General features: G+C 42.0%; 1 protein-coding gene across 2 annotated transcripts in view; it reads left to right on the forward strand.

The window, feature by feature from the left end:
* The window catches only part of ARID5B (AT-rich interaction domain 5B), a gene marked incomplete at both ends in the record, with an annotated part of 104889 nt that overhangs the window by 74212 nt on the left and 6843 nt on the right, over window positions 1-23834 (forward strand). For both annotated transcript variants that reach the window (XM_079536454.1, XM_079536453.1), the window contains 3 exons: window positions 3061-3265; window positions 5555-5607; window positions 12934-13031. In XM_079536454.1, the coding sequence (XP_079392580.1) occupies window positions 3061-3265; window positions 5555-5607; window positions 12934-13031 (356 nt within the window). The remainder of the gene's footprint in view (window positions 1-3060; window positions 3266-5554; window positions 5608-12933; window positions 13032-23834) is intronic.

A 23834-nucleotide genomic window follows, 5' to 3' on the forward strand; every position in this document is an offset into this window, starting at 1 on the left:
TGAAGCTCTAAAATACAGCTCTGTAGTGGTCTGCTGTGTGTGTGACCTCTGGCAGGAGAAAACAAACCCCTGCTGCACCCATGATGCTCACTGGCTGCCTGATTCTGGCGCATACACCTCTGCCTGAGCACGCAGGCAGATGTGGCCAGATGTTTCCAGAGCCCACTGCAGCACGCCCCGGCCTCCATGCTGCAGCTCTGGGCTGCCTTACAGGACCTTAGTCCTTGTCTTTGTTCTGAGTGTGCTGTGCACAACGAAGCTGCAGCGAAAGAGCTTTACCTCCTCTGGAAATGGAACCCCCTCTTTACAACAAGTTCATTCTGCTTTCTGACTGGACCAGGCAAGAGAGCGAGGCCAAGCAAAATGCTGCATTTTGTACCACAGCTTTGCCTTTTAGGGAGATTCAGAATTGCATCTCGAAAGAGGGAATTGATTTCTGATCTGTGGTGGAAATGTAGCAGAGTTCTGACTGCAGTGCATTTACACCAGTGCTATCCAGAATGATGCTTGGCCCTTTTGTTTCTGATTAATCAGAGGTCACAGCATTCATTCATGTCTCCTGTCACCTGGGGGAAGTGCCAGAAATGAGTCTTCGCCTCCAACATGCGCAGGTGAAATGTTTCATTTTCATCAGAGCTCCTCTGAACCTGGCACTGCTTGGAGGCCTTTCCTTGCATTTTGGCACCTTTGAGGTCCACAGGCGCTTTGACCTCTCTTCTCTGTGTGCTGGAAAGGACATCATGTGTAGCATGGAGTTTCTCACTCCCAGTGGCTTTTTTTATATGATACTTTCTTTGTTTCCTTTTGTCTCTTTGGGAGTAACATCCCTTACCATTAGTTTGCTTTCAGAGAAGTGAGCTTTCATTTGATCCAGCATTTATGCCCAGCCTGTCTTTGCAAGCGCAGTTGAATCGCTTGGTTTCAAAAATTAAAACACAATACAAAGATTGTGATTGACTGGCAGACAAACTGACTGACTGACTAACTGACTTTACCAAGCAAGAGAGCTTCAGAACTTGAGAAGCTGTTCTCAGGTCCAGTGAATTTACTCCACGTGTTAGCTTGCACGTACTTGCAGTTCAAATTAAAAATCCTATATTTAATGAAATTATGGGTTTGCACTGGAAGTGTTAACCTGGTCTTTGATATAGCACTGAACGTTCTGACAATATAATCTAAACTTTATATGGGAAGCTATTAAACAGTTTTGCAAGGAGGCAAAATAAAAAAGTCAAGGGATTACAGCTCTGAACTGAAAAGTGAAGTGATGAAATCCAAAGTTCAGTTAGTAGGAAAAAATTCCCCTTCATTGAGTTTTGGATGAAACCCAGGATCTTTACCGAAGTTCAATCAGTGAGCGTATCTATTACTGAAAGGCAAACCATGGTGTCTTGTGCCATGAGAAGACAGTATCTCTTTTGTAACGTGCAACCAGAGACTACTGAGCAGTACAGGAAACAAACTTCAGGAGTAAGGGATGAGGAAAAACTCAGCAGGAAGTCCACTTTCCTGTACCTGGTGTGTTTCCTGGGCAGAGCAAGCGTGTACCCTGCAGTGTCCTACAGGAAGAGCTTTCAGTGGCATCAAGTATCTCAGATAAGTGCTACCACTTCTCCCCTCTAGCATTGCCTTGCCCAGTGTCTGTAGAAAACTGCAGAGATAGCTGACCCTAACCAGTGCTTTTTGCAGACTTAATGTCTTGGAGCAATGCAGAAGAAAAGGTCTTGCTTTCCCTGTGCCTGAATACAAGGTATCTATATTGAGATAAAATAAGCAATGGTTGTTCCAGTGGTATGTTTGTTGTTTGGCCATAGCACTTACCTCCAAAATGTCAAGAAGTGCCCACAAAGCACCTGGTTGGAAGCAGAAGAAGGAGGGTCAGTATTTTGCTTGATGATAATTCCCCTCTAGCTCTTCAAGATGTGCTGCTCCCTCTGCTCTCCTCTCAAGATACCCAGTGCTGGCTCTTGCTACTCACTCTGGAGCACAAAGGACATCTCTTGGTTCAGGTGTGGAGCTGCAGAAGGCTCTTCACAGTGCTTGCAAGCAGTGACAGGACATTGCAAAACCAAAAGACAGCCTGTTAGCACTTCCCTTACCTTTCAGTGGGCAGCTTCTCACTGGACACGCGTTGGTCTCACCTTGGAGGGTTTTGAAAACCCCCTTTTTTTCGCAAGGTTCTGCTCTTTTGGTTTTGCTTCACTTAAATTATGTGAGTGCTCAAATTGTAATTTGATTGATTCCATGTGAGGATTATCTCCAAGATGAACTGCAAGATGAAGCCAGTTCCTGGTTTTTCCTGGGTTTGAATACTGATGAGAGGTTAAAGTGGTTGCAATATGTTGTCTTCCTGACTGACAAGTCTGCTGGGAAGGCCAGTGGGGGCTGTGGGACTCACATGCACTGGGGCTGTGGGAGCCCAGTGGGACAGGCTGCTGTAACCAGTCTCTTCCTTCAGTACCTCAGTACCTGGGGCTGTGCTTAACTTCAAGCAGATGCTCAAGCCCTTTTGACTTAGTCTGTGCTACAGCAGAACCTCCGCTCATGTGTGCTGAGGGTTCTGCCTGGGTAAGGCCTGCCAAGACCTGCGTCTATTTTGGTGGGCCAGAGGAGAGAAAAATGAGTCTTTTCCGAGCTGGCTGCTGAGCGTTCCTGGAAGGAGCTGAGCACCCTCAACTCCAAGGGTTGTCTGCGGGAGTTGACAATGCTCAGTGTCAGTCCTGGAACAAAGGTTATTATTAGACTTGCTAATGGCAAGTGTATGTGAGAGATGGGAGCTGTCTGTGACATAGCAATGTATAGTCATAAAAATGCAGATCTGGAGAGCATTACCAATGGGTTATAATGATTTAAAGATGTGGCTATTTAAAAATGTTGTGACTAAGATTCAGAACAAGACATTTAGCTCTAAAAATAGCTTCCTTTGTTTCCCCTCAAACACAGTTGCATGGTTTGGCCTCCTTTTTTTCAGCAATCCATTCTGCTAGGAGTGGGTATTTGTTCTCTAAGTGAAAATTAAAGGTTACCCAGATCTGATATGACATCTTCTTTTTTTCCCAGGTAAAATGTGAGGCTAAGGCAGCTTTGCCCAAACCCAAGAGTAACAACAGCAACTGTAAAAAAGGCTCAAGTGAGGATAAATCAAAGATTGCCGTAGGTGAAGAATGCAGAGCTGATGAGCAGGCTTTCCTTGTGGCACTTTATAAATATATGAAAGAAAGGAAAACACCAATTGAACGAATACCCTATTTAGGTTTTAAGCAGAGTAAGTATCCTTTTTCTCACTTTCTTGTTGACATTTTAGAATGGTTTGGCTTCTCTGGAGAAAGTATTTGCACACAGAGCCTGTTTTAAATCCTTATGGACGGGGGGACTGTGTTTATATCTACACATTTTCCAGTCCAGGCATTTTACTGTCATATGCCTAGATTTGCATCTCTTCCTTCTTGGGGTAGTTGCTGCTGGATATTTATAGGTTTAAATCCGCTGATTATGACTAGAAATAGGCATGTTGAAAACTCTCTAGTTTTCTGTTTTGTAAATCTGCAGCGTCTGTAATGCCTTTCTTCTGAGTTAATAACATGACGTATGTTTATTGTGCCCAGATGTTCTTTATGAAAGGACAAATATTAAAGGAGGACATTTAAAGGTGGTCAAGAAAGGCACAAAAGGGATCAGATTTTTCAGCCCAGAAATGTGTTTATAGTTAATAAATTACTGACTTTGGAGAATATAAAACCAGACTGTATCTGTTTAATACAGAATGCAGTGTTTAAAATTGCTTTGGCAAGTACAGTTTGTAGTGCCATAATCTGTAAAGCAATTGTAGGTGGAGAAGATACAGTTGTAACTAAATTCTACATAAATATTGCAGTGCAATGTAGAGTTTCCAACAAAAGCTGTAGAAGGGGGTATTTTTTTCCTTATCTATAGGCTGATTGATACTTTTTTTCCTTAAAGGGAGAACTCTATGGATTGAAATATTATTTACTCTAATTTATCTCGCAGATTAAAACCATGTGTTATTTTGATGAAGAATGTCAAACTTGTGTGTTTTACATAACAATTTACATACCTAATAGCAATTGGCACTGATTGCAACAGGCCTCCAGCAGCCATTATAAACTTATATAACTCCGAATGATTACAATGTTTGTCTGAAAACTGGCTGCTTGAAATGGAAGTAAAATTAATGTACTATGAACAGCTTCGTTGCATTATGCATTGATTCAGATTAAATCAAGGCCTAAGCAAAGCTCTTGATAGCTTTGAAGCAATACAAGGTTCAATGAGGCTTTCAGAACATTTTGTGTTGAAGAGAGGATTTTTCTCCCCCCTCCCCATTTTATTCTGTGCTCCCTTGCACATGGGGGCATGGTGGGCTTGAAAGACAAGCTTAGGCATTATTTCTAAAATTCCCCATACAAGGTAGGGCCCTCTCCTAACATATAGCTGAAATACACTGAAAGTTGCCTGTCATTCATTATAAATTAGGGGCCTGATCCAGTAAATACTTAAATGCCAAGACTAAGTACACTGAGAAGAGCAGAAATGTTTGCAGGACAGGGCTCTGTATTTGTCCAGCAAGACTTGTGCAAACATTGCCAATATAAATAGGTTAGTGGGAATGAGCAGTGTATACACTGCATCAGAGCATCCCCCCGTGGAAGAGGAGATCCTGTCCTCTGTGTTCTGAAGCATTATTGCTGAGTCTGGCCTGAAGTGAAAACAGCTTGTCTTTTGGGAGCCGCTGCTTCCTGGAGGAACAGTGCACTGACTTTACATAGAGCTGTGACATCAGTTTTTCTGCTGTCAATTAGCATAAAACAAAAAGAATAAAATAAAATAAGGCCAGCACGAGAAGTGAGAGGGAAGAAATTATGCAGGAAGCAACAAGCAGCTCCCAGCACGCCTTTTGAAGGAGTTACCTCTGTTCCTTTCACCCCACAGCCATGGGCAAGGCATGACCACATAATTACTATGGTAATTTTCATTTGTGCTCCCCCCGGGTTCATTTACACAGGATCCATTAGAATGCAGCTTATTGCTTATTGATTATGGAGGCCATTATCTGAGCTGCAGTAAATATTGGATATTGTTGTTTAATCGATAGGCTTTCTCTGTGAGCTAGTATGTGGCTCATGCTTGCTTGCTAATAAAATCAGTATTAAACAAATAATTAAAAGCAACATTTTCCCCAGTGAGTAATTTTTATTATCAAAGTTTTGGAAACATGCTACAGTCTCATTGTACTGTGCTTCTTATCAGTGAAGTCAAATGAGCCCATTACCTTTGTCTCAGTGTATTTTTCCAGTCCTGTTAAGGAATCTAAGTATGTTCTCTTATATGTAATTAAATATATATATATAGTACGGGCTAATATTTACTTTTCAGATTATGTAAATACCTCTTTGGAAAATGTTTCACAGGAGATTTTTCAGGGGCTGTGAGCTTTTTTTTTTTTCTACTTTTTAAAGAACTGTTTAATTTACATTTCTTTGAAATATGTTGGTTAATGCAATGCTTATCTAAATACTTATTGTCCCTCTAACAGTTAACCTTTGGACTATGTTTCAAGCTGCTCAAAAACTGGGAGGATATGAAACAGTAAGTGTTTAAGTAACTTAAATGAAATAATTGTGCAATCTGACTTTTCCCTATTAGAAAAAAAAAAAAAAGATGTAAAAGCAAACAATCATTTGCTGCATTTTAAGCTAGCTGTACACAGTGTGGGTTTATTGGACCGTTTTTGGAAACAGTCCCAATTAGTTCCAGGTTTGGCAGAATTGTAAACTTGTCGTAAAAGCTACAAGTGGAAAACATATGTAACTCTTCCCTGTCAAGGAAATTAGTTGGGTCTGTAATTTTTTCCCATGTTGAGAAAGGGCTATTATTGTACAACAAGCCAAGATTGCATAAAAGAAATTTCACTTGGCAACATCCCTGACATCTGTTCATGTCTAATATGGGAAATGTATTAAAGGCTTTCAAAAGTAATCAGCATTGTCCATTAAGGAATAGTATGCTGCGGTATCTTCTCTTATTCCAATTGTAAAAGAACTTTATTAGACGAGGGTCAGTACCACATAAACAGGAAGTTATCAAAGTAATTCAGAAAAGTCTCTGACACTTTTTATCAGCTAACCATATCTGACAAGAGCAGTTTATTTTTAGCTTACAGGAAAATTTGAAGGCCATGGATTTTACAGCATGTATTTTAAACCAATAAAATATTAGAGCAACAAACTTAGATTAAAATCTTGAAAAGAGAAGAAAGAGCTGCATTAATATGGCACATAGAGATGACATCTGTAATAAAAACCAATTGACATAGGAAGATGTCGTCATTGGAAATATTTTCTTTGCACACAATGATCAGATTAAGTTGTTCAGTTCCTGCCGCAGTTGGATGAAAGAAATTATTTTTGCTTTGTTTACGAAGTAATCTGGGACATATCTGTGCTGTAGAGAACTGACAAGAAGAAATGCACTATCAGGAGACTGAAAGTCACTCGAAGCAGAATACAGAACTCACTGTTTTCCTTCCCTACAATAAAGCATATTGTTCTGTAAATTAACAACCCGAGTTTATTAGCATGGGTGTAGCTAGGATTTTGTGAAACACGGAATCTGACATTCTCAACAAAAACACGTGCTTGATTTGGCTTATGTTATTTCTATATCTTTCATTAACCAGCACATACCATACTTATGTAGAGGAGTGTGCGTAGGTGTGCTAAGGAGTATATATGCATGAATAGCTACCATAGATACATCGTTACAGAAATTATGAGCCAACAATAATTGCTGTGAGTTGTAAAGCACAATGAAAGCAAGGGCTAAAATCTTGATCTTGATCCAGAGCCCGAGAGAAGGCTGAAAGGGGAATGAGGTGTTTGGAGCAGTCAGGAAGGCAGCAGCATTTCAGATCTCCTTGGTGAGACTGAGGACAGGAGGGCTGCCAAAGTGGGGTCTTGCTGGAGAATGCTGAGTTCTAGTGCCAGAGTGAGAGAGGGCAGGAGGATCTAGAGATGGTGAAGAAGGTGAACCTCAGTGCCTGAGGGAGCAGGAACAGGAGGATGAGTTTCTGAACAAAATGTCAGAGAGCCAGGTTTACCGACAACAGCGGACTATGTGAGAAGAAACGTGAGAGGATCAGAGGGGAAAGTTCACGCACATGAGACTCATACAGGGTAGCATCAGTCCATCCTTCTCTCAAAGGGATTCTCTCCTGTCCTTTCCTTGGTGGTAGATGTTCCCAGTTGGTTAGGGGAATTTGCCACCTTTGATGAAAACAGCAGTAAAAGTTCAAGCTGTCTGACATACCTGGGAGTCCAGCCTTGGTTTGGGAGCATCTCTGCTGAAGTGTGGGCTGTTTCTACAGCTGTGATTGGCTTCTGCACTCTTTCTGTGAAAGAGCTGAAGCTGGGAGGACCATGCTGATATGATTCGGGTTGCACATGGAGTCTGTTTGATGTTATCCTTTTCTGTTAATGTCTCACCCTCAGTATGGATGTGCCTTTGCTTTGTATTCCCTGAACGTTAGAGTTATCTATTGCAAAACTTTGACCTGTACACACTCGTTTTTTTTAGAAATTTATAGCTGGTTTGTATTTATTGAGCTTGCCAAACTGCATTTGTCTGTATATATTTCATCATGGTGAGCATCAATGAGAGACTCCTGAATTTGGTTTGGGTTTCATTTTTCAACAAGGCAACAGATGACTGGGATAATGTGGACCTCAGTTCCAGAATCTTAGGCAGGTTTACCTAGTCCCATATTTAAAATTTCAAGCGAGTGCTGTAGTTCAGTAACAGCAAGATTCCACCACTCTCACAAACTGTTGTAATAGTGATTCATTTGCACTATTTTTGATGAGAAGTTATGCGCAGAGCAAAGGCTTTCTTCAGTTTTAGGGTGACAGGAGCCTACCCTGATTAGCATATTTATCTGTATGGACCAGACCCTGCCATCTGGCTTGGATCAGTCTCTTACAGTGGTTTCATCATCTTTACCTTGTTCTTAAAATTTCACATTTCTGGTTTGTGCATTCAGCTTTTTCTCTTGGAAGTACTGTAAATAAAAGAATTCTTACAAGGAGATATTTGTCTTCAGCATGCAACAGCTGCTTTCTGAGCTGGCAGTGAATTATGGACTGGTTAAAATCACATATTTGAACTTAGAGTGGTTAGGTGACAAGTTTCTTAAAAGTGAGTGTAGAAACTTCCCTAGTTATAGCAGTTTACATCCTCATGTTTGGCAGAAAGTGCTACTTGGCTCATTTTCAGTTTCAACCCCTGCCCTGTCCACCTTGTACATGTACAGATGCCATTATGAGATCTTAAAAATGAGAATCAAACAGAGGCTATGTACAGTGTTTTTCAGCTTCTGCTGAAAAAGATTCTCAGAACAATGTATGACCTGTTGTTTAAGGATCTAAAAGTGAATGAAACTTGCCAGAGATTGCATTTGAAGTGCAGAGAATAACTTTCTAAACTATCTGTCTGTCTTTCCTTATGTTTCAGATAGTGGAATGAATCTGGTAACAGAGACCATTAGCTGCACATACAGGATATTTAGTAGTGTCAAGTCATGATTGTGTGTCATATGCTTTTATTTAATGGCTCTCCAGTTAGACTGCTTGTGAGAGTCATTTCTTATTTCTCCATTATCTGTTTGGTTACTAATTCTTAGTTGTCCTCCGTAGCAGTAATACCACACTCCCATGTATTTCTGATTGGACATAGTACAGCCTTAATAAAATCAGGATCCCATGCAAATTGGTCTAAACCCTTTACAGACAAAACTGTCTCTTCTGAATTGTTGGGATCATGTTTCTCTCCAGTGAAGTAGATGAAATAAGCATCTTTATTGCTCGTAGTAAGAGAGTGCATTGGAAAGCACTCTCTGCAGCAAGCTCTCACAGAATGAATGATTTAAAATGTCCCCAAATCCTTGGAAGAAAAGTCACATTCCAGGGGGCTCAGCTGCAGTGGCGTTTAACAACCATGGACTGGAATTTTGTCAGTCACCCTAAGTCAAGAGAGTAAAAGATGCAGATGTTCAGAGATGGGAAACTTCCAAGAATTATTTCAAGAGTTGTCTTTGGCAAGTCCTGAGGTGGCTTCTTTCCTTCTGAGCCAGCACAGGAGGAATGCCTTGGCATATTGTGAAAGGCTGTCGTGCTGAATGGGCTTAACCTGCAGATGTCTTAGAAAGATAAAGGGCAAAAAGAAAATCGGGTGGATCTTAACCCTTAAGTTTCACTGAAGGTCAGTGAGATCCCATTTAGCTGCTGCCTTCTGGAAGCAACAGTAAATTGCTTTAGTTTTTAGAAATTAATGATTGATGCATACAAAAGTTCTGTGTCTGGGCGGGCCCAAAGGAACTGATATCTCAGTGGAATGCCAAACTCCTAATTGCCAGAGCTCTGTTCTGAAGAGCCTTACAAAGATCATGTACCATGACCAGAAAATCCCCCATTCAATTGGGAGCAAGAAGCTGGGATTGGCAATGGAGAAGATCATATATTCCTCAAAGCAGAAGATACCATTAAAAGCATTTGTATAAGCAGTCCTCTACTTTAATAGATAAGATCATTGCTTTAATTTGGTTGCTTGTGAGTACCAATCACAGCCTAATACTGTGCTTACAGGAACAAGATCCAAATCTGCTCTTGGATCCCTGGACTGAGCAGTCTCTTGCTTGACTCCAGATTCTGCTGACAGGGAAAGATGGCATGCAGGTTTTCAATGCCCCTGAATCCCAGTGGCCATGGACTGGGACTGTGGAGCTGTAGGTTGGAGCAAACTGCGGGAAGGGTCTGCAAACCAGAAGACCACTATATATAAAACTGAAGCCAGCATTGGGATGGAAAGCTGCCAGAGATTAGGCTGGCCTTTGCAATTGCCTTGATTCATTGGTGAGCCTGGAGCATCCTGTGCTCTTAGAATTGTAGCAGACACTACAAGAGATGTATATACTGGTGTGAGCAGAGAAAAACAAATTGGAGAACTAAAGCAGCAAAGAACTTTGTCCTCTGTATGTTGTCTACTGCAGCAGGTCAACCAAAGTCAAGAAACTGAAAGTGAATTTACTAGAAATGTGAAAGGAAAGTGCTTAGGAAATAGTTATTAAAGCTTTTGCATAATGTTAGTTAGTTAGTCTTACTTTACTAAAGCTCCATGCCCCTAAAAATGGCACTTGTGAATGTGTTTACAGGAAATTCCCTGCTCAGCCAACTAAAACATTGTAATATTTTTGCACTTTTCTGTTACCTGCCTTTCTGTTTCTCATGTGCCCCAGCCATGGGTGTGTTACTAACAAGGACCACATATGAACCAGTTCAGAGTAGAAAACCACTGTGTAAAAGCAACCAAGGCAGGTATTTTGATACAAACAGTAACCATGAGCAAAGCTTTGCCAGACACTGCCCTTTCCTGGCTGCTCAAGAAGTTCATCGTCACTTAAGGTGGGTGGGAGAGACTTCAATGAAAAAAGCAAGCAGTCCTTCATTTCAACGCGGCCAGCATGAGCATCCAGCTCGAGCAGTGCTGCCCTGCATGGCAGTTGTGAGGTTTCCACAGCACTGCATTTTGTTCAGATTGTTTAAGGATGCAATTTATCACTTACTTTAGTCCTTTGAAGTTTATTAAGCATAAAAACTAAACTTTCCAAAGCAAGGGAAAACTCATCTACAGGCTTGGTTAGAATAACAGTTATTTCAGGGAATGTCAAATTTATACGTGGGAGGGCACAACTCTGCTAATTGACAAGGAGTTCTGATCCTCTGCAGAGGCGGAATTGGGTAAAGCTGGACAAATGTTTGTGTAAATACTATTATTTTTAACAGTCTAGAGGAGATGGACACCAATAAAGGTGTCCAGTGACTTCAGAGGAATTCCCCTTTCACCTTAAGGAAAGTTGTGTTTGCTGTTGTTTCAGCTTGAGTATCAACTTTGGATTTGGCTCATAGTTAATGAGACTTTGATTCTGAGGCTGCTGTGTTCCTTTTGAAAATGGGCACTGTGCTTCGTAGTAGCATGGGCATGTTTAAAAAGGGGACTTGCTGTCCTTCTCTTGCTGACTAATCCTTTGCTTTCATTCAGAGATTCTGCCACAGCCCCACTGTACTTAGTCAAAGATGAAGTCCTGGCCCAAAGCCTTGCGAGCCAGCTGGGCTGGGCTTTCTAGGAGGGCATAGTGCAGCTCACAGTGTAGCTCTGAGCACTTTTATTCCCTCAGCCTGTGAGGCTGCCAGGTTACATTTGATAAAAGGCCTCTTGCAACAGCCCCTGGGGGACCTTTGATTCTGGGGAGCAATCGAAAGGCAAGGGCTTTCTGGCCATGCCTTGTTCTTCTGCCTGTCCCAATGACCCATAACAAAAGTGTGGGAGGCAGGACCAGAAGTAGCTTTCCATCCAAGCTTTCCTTTACAGCCTGGGACTTGATCCAATGATTTTGACCTTTCAGGTTGCAGAAGGAGCATCCTTTAATATTCCCAGGAGTTACAGCTCATTATGATTCCTGTTCCTCAACCCCTTCAGTAAAAATAATAGACTGAAGTGTGGATAGCTTGGGGAAGAGATGTTGTAAGGACTTCAAAATGAACTTTTTTCTTCAGATGAGTGTTTAGTTTCATTTCATTAATTCATTTGTGCCAAATTTATCTGCACTACTAAGTACTAGTAGTGAGTTGGAGCTGGTGCTGATGTTTTCTGAGAACTGCACGAGCAATGAACTTGGAGGAACTGTAACGATACCAAATGCTAAGTCGCCAGCCAGCCTTTTTGGCTTCAGAGAATGATTTCAGCAAAGGAAGGATTTTCCTTTTATGTAGAGCTAGAAAGAAATACCTTTTACCCTGTAATATTTAATGATGGTAGCTATCTCCTCTTGTTTAGATTAAAATTACAGGCCTCAGATTGCAAGTTGTAATATTTGTTTTCTTCTGATTGCTGCCTTTAGCTCCTCAGTAAATGCCATTGACTACTCTGTGGGTAACTCCAAAGAAGCCTCCAGGGCTGAATATATTAAAATCCACAGCATTCCACAGAAAATGACAAAATTCTCCCCAAATTGCCCCCACAATTTTCCACTGGCCTTTTTTATGAGCTGCAGGCAGAGGAGGGTGATCTATTGTGCTTGTCCTATTCCTGCTTTTCTTCCTGTTTTAAATATAGCGGAATATATAAAATAATGAAGTGGTATTCAGAAACAATTCTTTTGCCAGGTCTTCCATCTGTTATTCTGTATAATCCTAATTTCTGTACAAAAAACAGAGCCGTGGTATGCAACTCAATATGTTACAAGATGTTTATTTTCATCAGAGTAGTCCAATAAAATACATAGCTCAAATATTAAGATTGGAGTATGTTAAGATTTCACTACTATTTGATCTATATATTCTACTGACATAAATGGATAAAAATAAACAGCTTGTAACCTATAAAGTTACAGACTATGCTTTTGTGGATTTACAGAATTCTGTGGTGGATTTGGGTTTTGCAGCAGATTTATTTTCTCTAATTCAGTTAAAATAACTACGTAATCATTATTTGTGCTGAGTACGGGTCTAGCTTCATTTTCATAATTCACCGTGGGATTTGTCTGCATAACTTCTTATGGTTAATGACCCTATATTGATTGAGATTCTCTTTTGTGAGGCTGGATTGCTTGTGACTTGATAATGAATCAGTCAGATCTCTCCATTTTAGAGCGAGAGAAAATAGGCATAGTGTTAACTTACCAAAAAAAAAAAAAGAAACCCAACACCCAGAGCTTTGTGCGCTCTATATATTCTGTAGGGGCTTTTATTGTTCTTGTAGTACATGCTGTTCTGAAAGTGTCACACATGCATTTGTTGTTGTGAACTCAAACGCTGTAGAATCTGTAAAGATGCAAGATTAAATTTTCCATTGCCATTTTTACAGATAACAGCCCGTCGACAATGGAAACATATTTATGATGAATTAGGTGGTAACCCTGGAAGCACAAGTGCTGCTACATGTACTCGCAGACATTATGAAAGGTAAGATAACGAATCTGAAATGCTTGTTTAATAATGAAAAAATTAATTTGGAGAACCTTCAAAGCATTTTATAAAGAACTAGAGAAAGAGAGAGAGAGAGAGAGAGAGGTTTCTTAAAGATACAGTAAATTTTCCCCCAACAGCTTAGTCAGATAATCCATTGTAATTTAAACCACAATATATGTCTCCAGTGGCTAAATACATAAAACAAGCATCTATTTTCTTTGGTACATATCTTAATTTTTACAACCGATTTCCGGGTAAAGAAGCTGAAAAATTGAGCAAAACATACTCAAGGAGAAATGAGAAATGAGCTAATTGATGCAGACACTTGTCTTCTGTCGGTTTTTAGGAATACCAATTAAGCAAATTGTGGTTGTGATCAAAATAATGGGGCAGCCCACAATGCAGGGTGCTGTTAATGTTGTAGGTCATGCAGAGCACTGCATTCCTCTTCTTCACTGCATTCCTTCCCTCCTCCCTGCCTGCAAGCTGCTGCCAAACACTCTTTCTCTGCAGCCATTGTTGCTGGTCAGAACTGTTGATTTCTTATTCTTCCCATGTAGATAATAACTTCCAGGGCTTGTGAAGCCAGCATGCACTGAATAGAATACTGGAGCTGGAATGTTGTTTTGGTTTACTTAGATTTTTAGAAACAACCCTTTTTTTTCTTTTTTTTCTTTTTTTTTGTAGACAAGAAAATTTTAGTGCAATCTTTGCAATTTCAGGCTCAAATAAGGAAAGTCCAATCTCTTGTTCCAGAGTGTAAACAAGTTATGGTGCTGGGCTCAGGAAAAGGCTGGTCTTGCTGTGCACAGAGCTGTGCATGTTGGGCATTTTCTCACCCTTTTTTCATGCTTTATATGTTGGCCACTCCGAGGGAGATGCTGCCCACACCATGGAGAAAAAGGCTCATTGCTGTCCTTTACAGGTGGCAGCTGTGGCATGAGGGCCTGGATGCACGAAGAAGTTCCATCTAATGCATTATAACAGAATTTGGAGCCAAACAGTGGGGCAGATTGTGTGAGCTGCTATACATGTCAGATGGGCTTTCCTCTGCCGTTGCGTTGCTGACGGATGTTATAGATTGCCCTAGTTGACTCATCAGATTGTCTGGACTCGGCTCTTCCCCTCCCTCATTTCAGCTCCAAGAGGCTCAGGTCTTCCTCTTGCACACAGGCCAGCTGATTGGGTTAAAGCTGGCAGCCTGAGCTTCCCTTGGCCAGGTGTACCTTGCAGAACCCTGTTTTTTTTTTTGCCAGAGGAGACCCAAGGCATGCTGAGAGTTCAGGCTCTGCGGCTTCAGGGCATGCAGGAAGCAAGTGTTCCTGGGCTTGGTGCTGAAATTCAAGATTCACTGAGAGAACAGTTCCTCGCTAGCTACGGAAAGTAAATGAACCATTCACAGATGCATGATGAACCCCCCTCTCTTTCTTCTACTTTCATGCTAGTGTATTTTGTACATGCAAAACCCTGGAATTGTGCTCTTCTTCTCATTGATGCCTAGAGACTCCTTCCTGTGACTTACTCAGCAGTTACTTAGGGATATGCTACAAAGTACCACAATCTGTTGTGCTCACTAGAAAAGCTGAGCAGATTCATCATGCCTTCAAGGTACCACAGCCTTTCCAGCTACCCAAAAACAATTTTGCTTGCCAGGAGTCTGAGGGAGGAGACAGCTTTAGCTGATGGTCGAGATGAGTCTTAAGACATCGAAGAGCTCAAATGTGAGCCCTTGGGTTCCAGAGCCAGGCGTAATTCTGACATGAGGCAGGACCTATTGTTCAGGTATCTGTGGCTGGCTGTCAAAAACATTTTTGATGTTAGACCCTCTTTTTCCACCACAGGAAAGCTGTATGGAGCGTCAGATTTGGAAAAAAAGTAAATGAAATTGTCATGGTTTGTTTCAGCTGGTAATTCTAACCACAGCACCTGTAAATGTAATGTTCATTTCTAGCCAATGCACTCAGATGACATTTAATCTAAAGCTAGAACTGCAATGCAGGAATACGCATTAATGATTCAGGACGCACATACATTTTCTAACTTGAAGGTGAGTTGTAAAGCTAAACTGGAAATTGAATTAAGCTGGGAAGTAAACGTTGAACAAACCTCATGATTTTTCCTTTCTGGATCCCAGTGGCCTTCTTACTGGAGGCAGAACATGCAGCTCCCTGGTGTCGCTGGTGCTGCTGTTTGCATCATCCCTGCCATCCGTCTCCACAACTAGATGCCAAGGGCACCATGCTGTGGTAACTAGGTTTTCTCAAGTTGGTAGAGAGGCTACCAGCTGTTTGTACTGGCTTGAGCATATCAAGGCTGCATCAATGGCAGTGACCTTCCTGTGACAGCATTAGGATACTGAAGAGCGTAATGCACGTGGCTCCCACGTGGCCTCCCAGACGCTCCTCCCAGCGCCCCACTGCAGGCTGGGTTTTCAGACCCTGTGCCTGGTTCAAAGAAAAGAGAGGAAAAGAATCAGAAACTGTACCAAGGTGGCAACACTACAACCAAGCCAAAGTATAGGAGTGCTGGTGTGGTCAAGGGCAGGCAGCACTCTGCTCCCCAGCACACATCACGGCAGGAGAGGCTGCAATGCCTGCCCCTGCTGGGCTCTGGGTGGCAGGCAGCTTGGGGAAGTGATGGCCTTGTTCCTCCCGCAGAGGGGAGATTCTGCATGCCTTATCAACTGATTCATTTCAGGCAGTATGGTTTGCGTTTCCAGTAACTGTTTTCATTTTAAAACAAAGCAAGGTAGTAAGTGTTTCAGTAAGTGTTATTTGTGCATTAGTTAGACAACTTCTGTTTTATTAATGAGTGTAATAATGAAAGTGCAGGTTGCTGAGTAGAAGTAATGGGTGTTTTTATTTAAAGCATAGCAGGTATCGCGTAATGCCAGTGAATGTGTTATTGTCACTGTAGGCATGGCTGGTCTGAACCTGCCTCAAATTGGGTTGTTTCAGGTAGGCCCCAGCACTTCATAAAATGTCTTTGTCAGCCTAGTTTCCCTTCCAAACCTATCCATCTCTGTCAGTTTTTAATATTAGTACCAGGCTCTTGGCTATAGTCCATTAGTACTGTACTTAATTGCTCATGTTACAGATGATTACCAATATAAAAAGCATTAATGTTTTCCCATCGTGGGGCTGTTGCTCTCTCTGTGGTTCGGGCTGCGCAGAGCTGAGGAGTTGTTGTTTTTTGGTCATTACTGTTTGTGCTCTGTGCAGGCGGTTCCCTTGCTGTCTGTGTCAGCTGTGTTGGCCTGGGCCTTCCTGAGGAGCGTGAGCCCTTGTCAGTGCCCCATCTCCCTGTTATCAGCAAGCCCTCAGAAACAGCCGCTCTTCTGCGAAGAGCTCTGCTCCCCACCGCCTTCCCCCCTAATGCAGATGTGGGTTTCACATGCAGGGGCTGAGGTTTCTTTCGCTTTTACACAGAACACATGATCATCAGCTTTAATTACCCTGTGTAAACGATAGGCTGTGTTTCTGCAGCACCAGTGACGTTGCTGTTAGGGGTTTTTCATAAATATTACACCTCCACCCCCTCAAAAAAAAAAAAAAAAAGAAAAAACAACACAAAAGCCACGACCAACTTGCTATTTCGCAAGGTATAAAAAGTTCCAAATAAAACGCTAGCAATTGCATGTTGGGGCCTTTTTGTGCCTCAGAGCCTGGCTGTCTTTCATCTCGGTTTCCTCCGAAGCAAGCTCCGTCCAGCAGCTACGGACAAATGTGCAGGGCTGGGGCACCTGGTGTGAAGCAGTGTGCAGCGTTGCCCCTCAGCTGTGCGGTGGCTAAATGTGTTGTGTTGGAAGATGCCATGGCCAGCAGTGGGTAGTCCCTGAGGGCTGCGGCCTGTCTGGGTGCTGCAGAGCCATGCAGGAGCTGGACTGTGCCGTGCCCTGCTGTACCATGGGGTAGGTAGCTCACGGCCTGACCCTCATGAGCCACCAGAGCCTCGGCCACTCAGCTGTCCTGGTCAGACCCAGGTGGCAGGGGTCCATGGCAGGACTCATCTCTCTGCAAATTTGGATAGCCAAATGGCAGCTTGCTCTGAAGCCGTGGCTGCCAGGACACTGTGGGGATCAGGTGATGGAGAGGGGACCTCAGTAGGCAGTAGGGCATTGCAGCTCTGCATGGTGGTTGTGCCATGCTTTGGGGACAGACTCCTGGGGTCTGTGGATCCTGGGCACCTGCAGTGCATGCTGTACGTCTGTCCCCTTCCAGCAGACTGAAAACGGTGAGATGCAGTCTCCAACTTGAAGCCCATTCTGACATTTTTCAGTCTTAATCACACACAAAAATATTATGTATTATCAGAAACATAAGGCAGGTCAAAATAAGTCCCTTATATGGTTTCCCTTTAAGAACCATGAAGTTTCTCTACCCTAAGGATATTGTGAAGTAATTCAATATGCAAGGAGAGTCCTGCATTGCTTACAAATGCTGCATGGTTTTGTTAAGGCGTTCAGATAATTTTGGTAAAGTTTAAGCGTTTTGGTGGAGCTTTGTAGGAAATAGCAGCTGGTCTTTTAGGAGGGAAGGAAAAATAGGAGCCTTTTAGAGCATATAAGTGAAAATGTTTATGGTAGTCTTCTAATATATGTTGTAATTTATCTGAGGTTTTGGTTTACATCGCTAAGTGTGAAAACATCCTCAGGCAAAAGTTAATCAAGTGTTATGTCATCCTGTAAACTACAGCTAGCTCTTTGTTTGACCCCAAAAAACTTGCCAGGCAATATTTTTTTCTTGTAATACCAACTTGTTTTTATTTTTGTGTTCACCCCACTTTCCTGCCCTCCTCCCACTACAGCTAGTTACAGACTCCCAGAAAACTTTTAAAGTTTCAAACTGTCTCAGTAGTTTTCCATCAAGCATGAATTTAAGCCTGAAGACAGATGAGGTATCGTAGCCCTCTTTTTCTTTTCCTACTTTTTTTGAGTGTCTTTTGTTTTTTGTTTTGGTTATTTTTTTGGTAAATAAAAAGAGGTTTCTACTTGAGATTTTCTGCCCTCAGGGCTTTATCATTAAGATTAAATAACTTCACTCTCAAGCATACCACGGAACAAACATATTTTCAATTATGTGAGTAACAGATGCTGTAACAAAGGAACTATTGAAAATTCAGAAAGCTTCCCCCCTCCCCAAAATTTAAAAAGTATCAGATGACAGAGGAATGTAATTGTTTACCATTAAAAAACAGATCCTTAACTGTCCATTCAGAACATCTGAGAACACGCTGTTTTTTCAAAATTTCTTCAGAACTGGGTTTCCAGCCTGGTAGACTTAGTGGCCAGGACTAGAGTCGTCGGGTGAGCTCATCAGATGATCAAGTATTCTCTTCCAGAGACTGCAGGCTGATGGTCTCTCTCCCTTGTGGGGAACTGTTTCCCCAGCCACATCTTCCTTTCTACCTGGGGTCTTGCCCCAGAAGGGCTTGCAAGTTTTGTAGAGTGATCTGGGGAAGCTTCTCTGTCCTCATCACCCTTTGCTGTGCACTAAATCTGGAATGGTTGCTTGCTTCCCTTCACTGAGCCATAGGATGGAGAGTGTCTGAACTTGCATCGCCTGACAGTGCAGCTAAATCAACAGCTGTTTGTAATGTCACTAATTTCTAGTTTACCTAAAACAAAGTGCCTTTGAATTCTCTCACAGCAGTGCAGTTCCCACCTTTCAGCAGCGAGCTGTTCTCATTACCCACCAGCACTCCCAGTGGGCTGTGAGGAAAGTTGTTGATGAAAGGATGAAAGAGCCATTTCTTTAAGGAAGGGAAGTTCTTTGCGAACAAAATCGAACTCAAACATATTTTGCCTTTGCTGATAAAATACATGCCAGTTTTGTACTTCAGACGTATGCAAATAGTCCTATTGCTATTGTATTCTGAATGAAAGCATGCAGGCTTGCTTTCGTAACCCCTGGATTGTACAATGCAGCACAGGGAAATCAGGCTTGATTTCCTCATTGTGTTTTATATTCCCATTTCAGAAAACAGGCTAAGATCTTAAGAGTTTGGGTTATTCCTCCCCCCTGTTCTCTGCTGGAAAATGGTCACTGGTGCCCAGAGAGCTGTCTAACACTCCTGTCAATCCTCACCAGCTGATTGCTGTTGAAGGTGACTTGTTTCCTGTGACAGCATTGCTCCAAGATTTATTCCTTTTAAAGGATATCGGTGTACAAAAGACAAGCCTTCTTTGGGGATCAGAGCTAGGGTGTTCCTGCTGGTCCCTTAAAACAGCCAAATGCTTTGCCGTTGGGTTTCCAGGAAGAGAATGAGGCTTCTGCAACTGAGGTTATCGATTGGAGGCCCTCTGCCCTGGGACTGCCTGCCTCTGCGTGAGGACTGTTGCTGAGTCGCCCCAGCTCAGTGCCGCTTGTCTTGGCTCCATGCTCACAGGGCTGACGATGGCTCTGCCTTACTGCTCTCAAGGACCTAACAGAAAGATCCCTTAGTGAACCTGGCAGAACAGTGGTCTTCTCCCCAGTTGTGCCTTCAGGGGAAGGAGTCAAGACCCACTCACCTGTGAGTTAGTATGCCCCGGAGGGAAGTATTTTCCAAACTCCTACCAGCAAGGTGATTTGTTGCCTGTCCCTTCTCAGTGTTTCTGAATCTGAGCATTTACTGTTCTCATGATTTACATTAGCATCTAAACCTTGCATAATCTCACTAATCCCCTGGCCCCCAGATAACCACTGGCAGTGAGTTCCATGGGTTAACCGATGGTTGTGTTCATTCGGTAGAGCAGATTTAAGTCTTTTTCCATTCTCATTGCAAACAACTTCCTTAACCTTCTTGCCTGGAATGGAAAAGGGGCAGTGTCTCCCAAGTAATGGGCTCTGGTATTTTATGTGCTTCCAAGATTATTCTTGTGGCTGGGAGGCTCCCTTGCGCACTGTTTTGTATTGGGCTTGGAGCCCTTGAGAAAGGAAGATGATGTCAATAGGAGGCATGTTGGAATATTTTATTCTGCCAGAAAGAAAACAAAAATAAACACTGAGACAAACGGTATAAAAATACTGTAGGGGTTGTGTTGAATTGCCTCCTGCCCTCCTTCCCCCAGTGCAGCCCATGGACAGAGCACTGTGTCACGGGCATATGGTTCCTCCCTGGCCGGAGCACCCTGTAATATCCACGCACAGTGGGGAGAATTAGAGAGGAAACTGGCAGCCTTAACATTTAATTTCCTTCCTCTTTCTGGGTTGGTCAGATCCTTTGCATTATTGTAACTATTTTTTTTTATCATGTCTATAAATAGACGTGCTCTTACGTATTACGTGAAGCAGAGTTGGGCCAAAAAAATCATTCATTCTTTATAATCAATACATGAAAATGCAGTGGTTATTGGCTCAGATTAGACCTTGTATTGTTATTTCTGTAGCTGGGGAAAAAAAAAATGTTGACTAATAAAGATTAAGGACTTTTTTTTTCTTTTTATGAAATGCTAATGATGAAGACATGTTTGATATACTGTGAAATACATTTCTCTAATGTGAAGTTTCTGCTTTTTGTTGAGAAAGATATTCAGTCCCTGGAGGATTTTAGAATTTGTAAATATAAAATTATCTGCTTCAGTGTTTTTCAAAAAAATGTTGGCAGAAAGCCAGATTACTTACATTACTGTAATAGATTTGCTGACCTCTGACATCTGCTGCAGAGAAGTACATTGAATTTTTCATAATATCAGATGATGCAGATCTGAAAACTCAGTACACTGCACCATTATTTAATTCAGGACTTAGTAAAGCAAAATCTTTTTTTGAGTAGCAGTTTATACGTGATTAAACTTAATATTGCCGATCGTAATAAATCAGGATTAGTATAGTACTGATTTGTTAATCTAACTTGTATTGATTTTAAGTTGTCTTTATTTAAAAAAAAAAAAAAGACTCGCTTTTCACAGTGACTGAATTTAATAAGAAGCTCTGTGATAGCAAAGACTCCCCTACTGTTTCTGCTCTTGGCTGGAAAATGTTATTCTTGTATTATTCCAGGAAAAAAAAACCAAAAAAAAAAACCCTCATGCTGCTAAAAATCTGCTGCCTGTGGAAAGATTTTTTAATACACTAGCGCTTACATATTCTATTTATGTTAATTGACTTATAAATAATACATTTTATTAATCTTAATATTGGAGTCTTGATCATGATAAAGACCCTTTTATTTGCTCTCCTCGCAGGCTTCACAAGTAAATATTCCTTCGACCACAGAACGGCCCCCCTTTCCTCCTCCATAAGTACTTTGATACTTCCCCCCACCGCCAAAGACAGCCCCGTCCAAAGCGCTGACAGTGCGGGTGTTGTTTCTGAGCGGAGCACGTTTGAGGTGTCGAGGCGCATTTTTGTGAGCCCCGTCCTTCCTTTCCTTGTGCAAAGATTGATTAAATCTTACCTGCGCTGCAAATATTTGACAAAAATCCTGCGTTCGTTTCAGACATGTCACATTCTGCTAAACTATTTGGATAATAGCAGATCGCATTCTTCCTGCGTTGGGCAATATTGACCTTAACTTGGCTGTGCAGCGAGCGGTAATGGCATGTGAGCCGGAGCTCTAACCGTTCTGAGAGCTGCCTTAGCTTTATTACTCCTGTGCTATAAAAGCTTCTAATAATCAAATGATAAGATCATATCCTGTGGGTAATTGTGTTGTACCATGACAGGATAACTGAAAAAACACTCAGTGAAAATTGTAACCAGCGGAAGTCTCAACACGCAGAGCGTTCTTGTGCGGTTGGGCTCCGTGTGCCGCCTTGCGTGGGATCCCCCGTGCCCCCTGCACCCACAGCGCTCCGTGCGCCAGGCGGTGTGCTGGGAGCGAGGCGGAGAGCTCCTCCAACAAGCCATCCTTGTGTTTTGGTTCCGTTTTACCTTAGTCATGCCTGCTTCCAGATACAAGAAACATTTAATTCCAGATTTCCTGCTGCTGGCTCCAGGCCTTTGACCGGCGATGTGAAATGTATTTTTACTGCTGTCGTACTGCCAACTGCTGAGCTCAGTGAAAAATAACTAAAATGAAAATGTTGTACTCCCACGTGAACTCAGGATAAGAAAAGGAAATTTTAAGGCACAGTTGCTAATTAGCACCAAAGCTAATGAGTTCTGGTGAGGTGCACCACAAGGAGGAGGAGCTCTGGGAGGCCGGCTGGGAGGTGTGCAAGCACTCGCCATTGCTGCAGCCCAGGCCCAGCTGTGCCTGGAGCCCCCCATGTACCATCTTTGCAGCAAGGCCCACCATTGGGCCACAACCACGTGCCCTCCTTGCAGCAAGGCACACCAGTGGGCCATGGCGCCTGCTTGCACAGCACTTGGACGCTCTGAGGGCCTGTTGAGGGGAGGTGGGAATTTGTAACGGGCAGTGTGTTTCTATGGAAACAAAACAAAGCCAAACAGTCGCCTCGCAGCGCTAACAAGTATTGTCATAAAACGTGTTTTTATTAAAAGCGAGTTTAAATATTTAACACATGGCAGAGCGACATCAGTGTTGCCCTATGTGAAGCCCAGCCTTGCCTCGAGTCAAGTCCGAAGAACGCTGTGCAGCACAGGGAGGTATCCGGTGCTTGCACGAATATTTGTGCTTTGTGAGTGAAATTCAGCAGCCTCAAGTATGAACAAGATTATTTTTTTCTGATTCTGCTTAGTTATGCTTTTTATTATATAAACATTAACTGTAATATTACAGTGGGAAACAGGTATTTGGCAACTACATATTATTTTGCTAAGTTTGCATAGAGGGAGCAGTTTCCAGTTTTAGCAGCTGTAACATGTTTAAACTCAGTTTGTAATGGGATCTGAAGATGAATATTCCCTGTGGGCTCTGCTTAGCTTCATTACTGGAGCCCTGCCAAATTCAGGGCTAGAAAGTATTATTCACGCCTCTTTGCACATACCATGTCAGAGCATGCTCAGTTAATGAATTTTGGTTCTAATATAGCATAAATTAGGTTTATATTTTAACATAATTTATGTTGTATTTTATTAAAATGTAAAATATTATGATCACAAGCAATCTAATTTCTGCTCTCTTAAGCCCAAACTGTGTTTGAACATCTAAGTATGTAAATCAAAATTGCATGCTTAGGAGCTGATTCTAGGATAACAAACGAATATCTGAACCAAAGAGGTTTCTGCCTTGGAGTCCTAGATTAAAGATAATTAAGGATTCCTGGTATTTGAACAGATTTATGTTGTTTATAAGCAAAGTACATTTTCCTCGCAGAGTCAACTTGTCTTAAAAAAAAAAAAAAAAACAAATTATGTTTGCTGTATTAAAGTTCATATTTTTAAAGTCTCAGTCTTGTATTAATCCCACAGTGAGTCATTAATCATACCAAATGCATTATAAAAACTTTAATCACTGAAGTTGAAACTGAGATTGTAATGCAATCCATCCCTTTTAATTATATCAGTTATTTTTCCTTTCAGATGAAGAATAGCAAAGGGAAAACAGATAGATTAAAACTCAGAGCGTTTGATGCTTTTGGGGGAGAATATTTTCTGTTTGTGTTTCTTTCTTTTTTTTAAAGCGATTCTGTATGCTTTGTGGAGGAAGGTTCCACTGCTCAAAATTCTTCCACTTTTAACTCTTTAAGAGAAAAGACTCATTTGGGAAGGCAGGGACCGTGGTGACTGTCACCCTTTGAGGGTGTGTTTGGAAGGGTCAGGTTGGGCTGGCACTGCACCATGCTGTGTGCTGTGCGTGCTGTTGCAGGTTTCCATACTCGAATGTCTTCCACCCAGTTTCTGGCATTTATCCTTGCACTCGGGGGAGCCTCCAGCCTGGAAATTGTATAGCTGTTATCAGGTTGGCTGT

Source organism: Tetrao urogallus, assembly GCF_951394365.1.
Source record: "Tetrao urogallus genome assembly, chromosome: 5".
NCBI lineage: Eukaryota > Metazoa > Chordata > Aves > Galliformes > Phasianidae > Tetrao > Tetrao urogallus.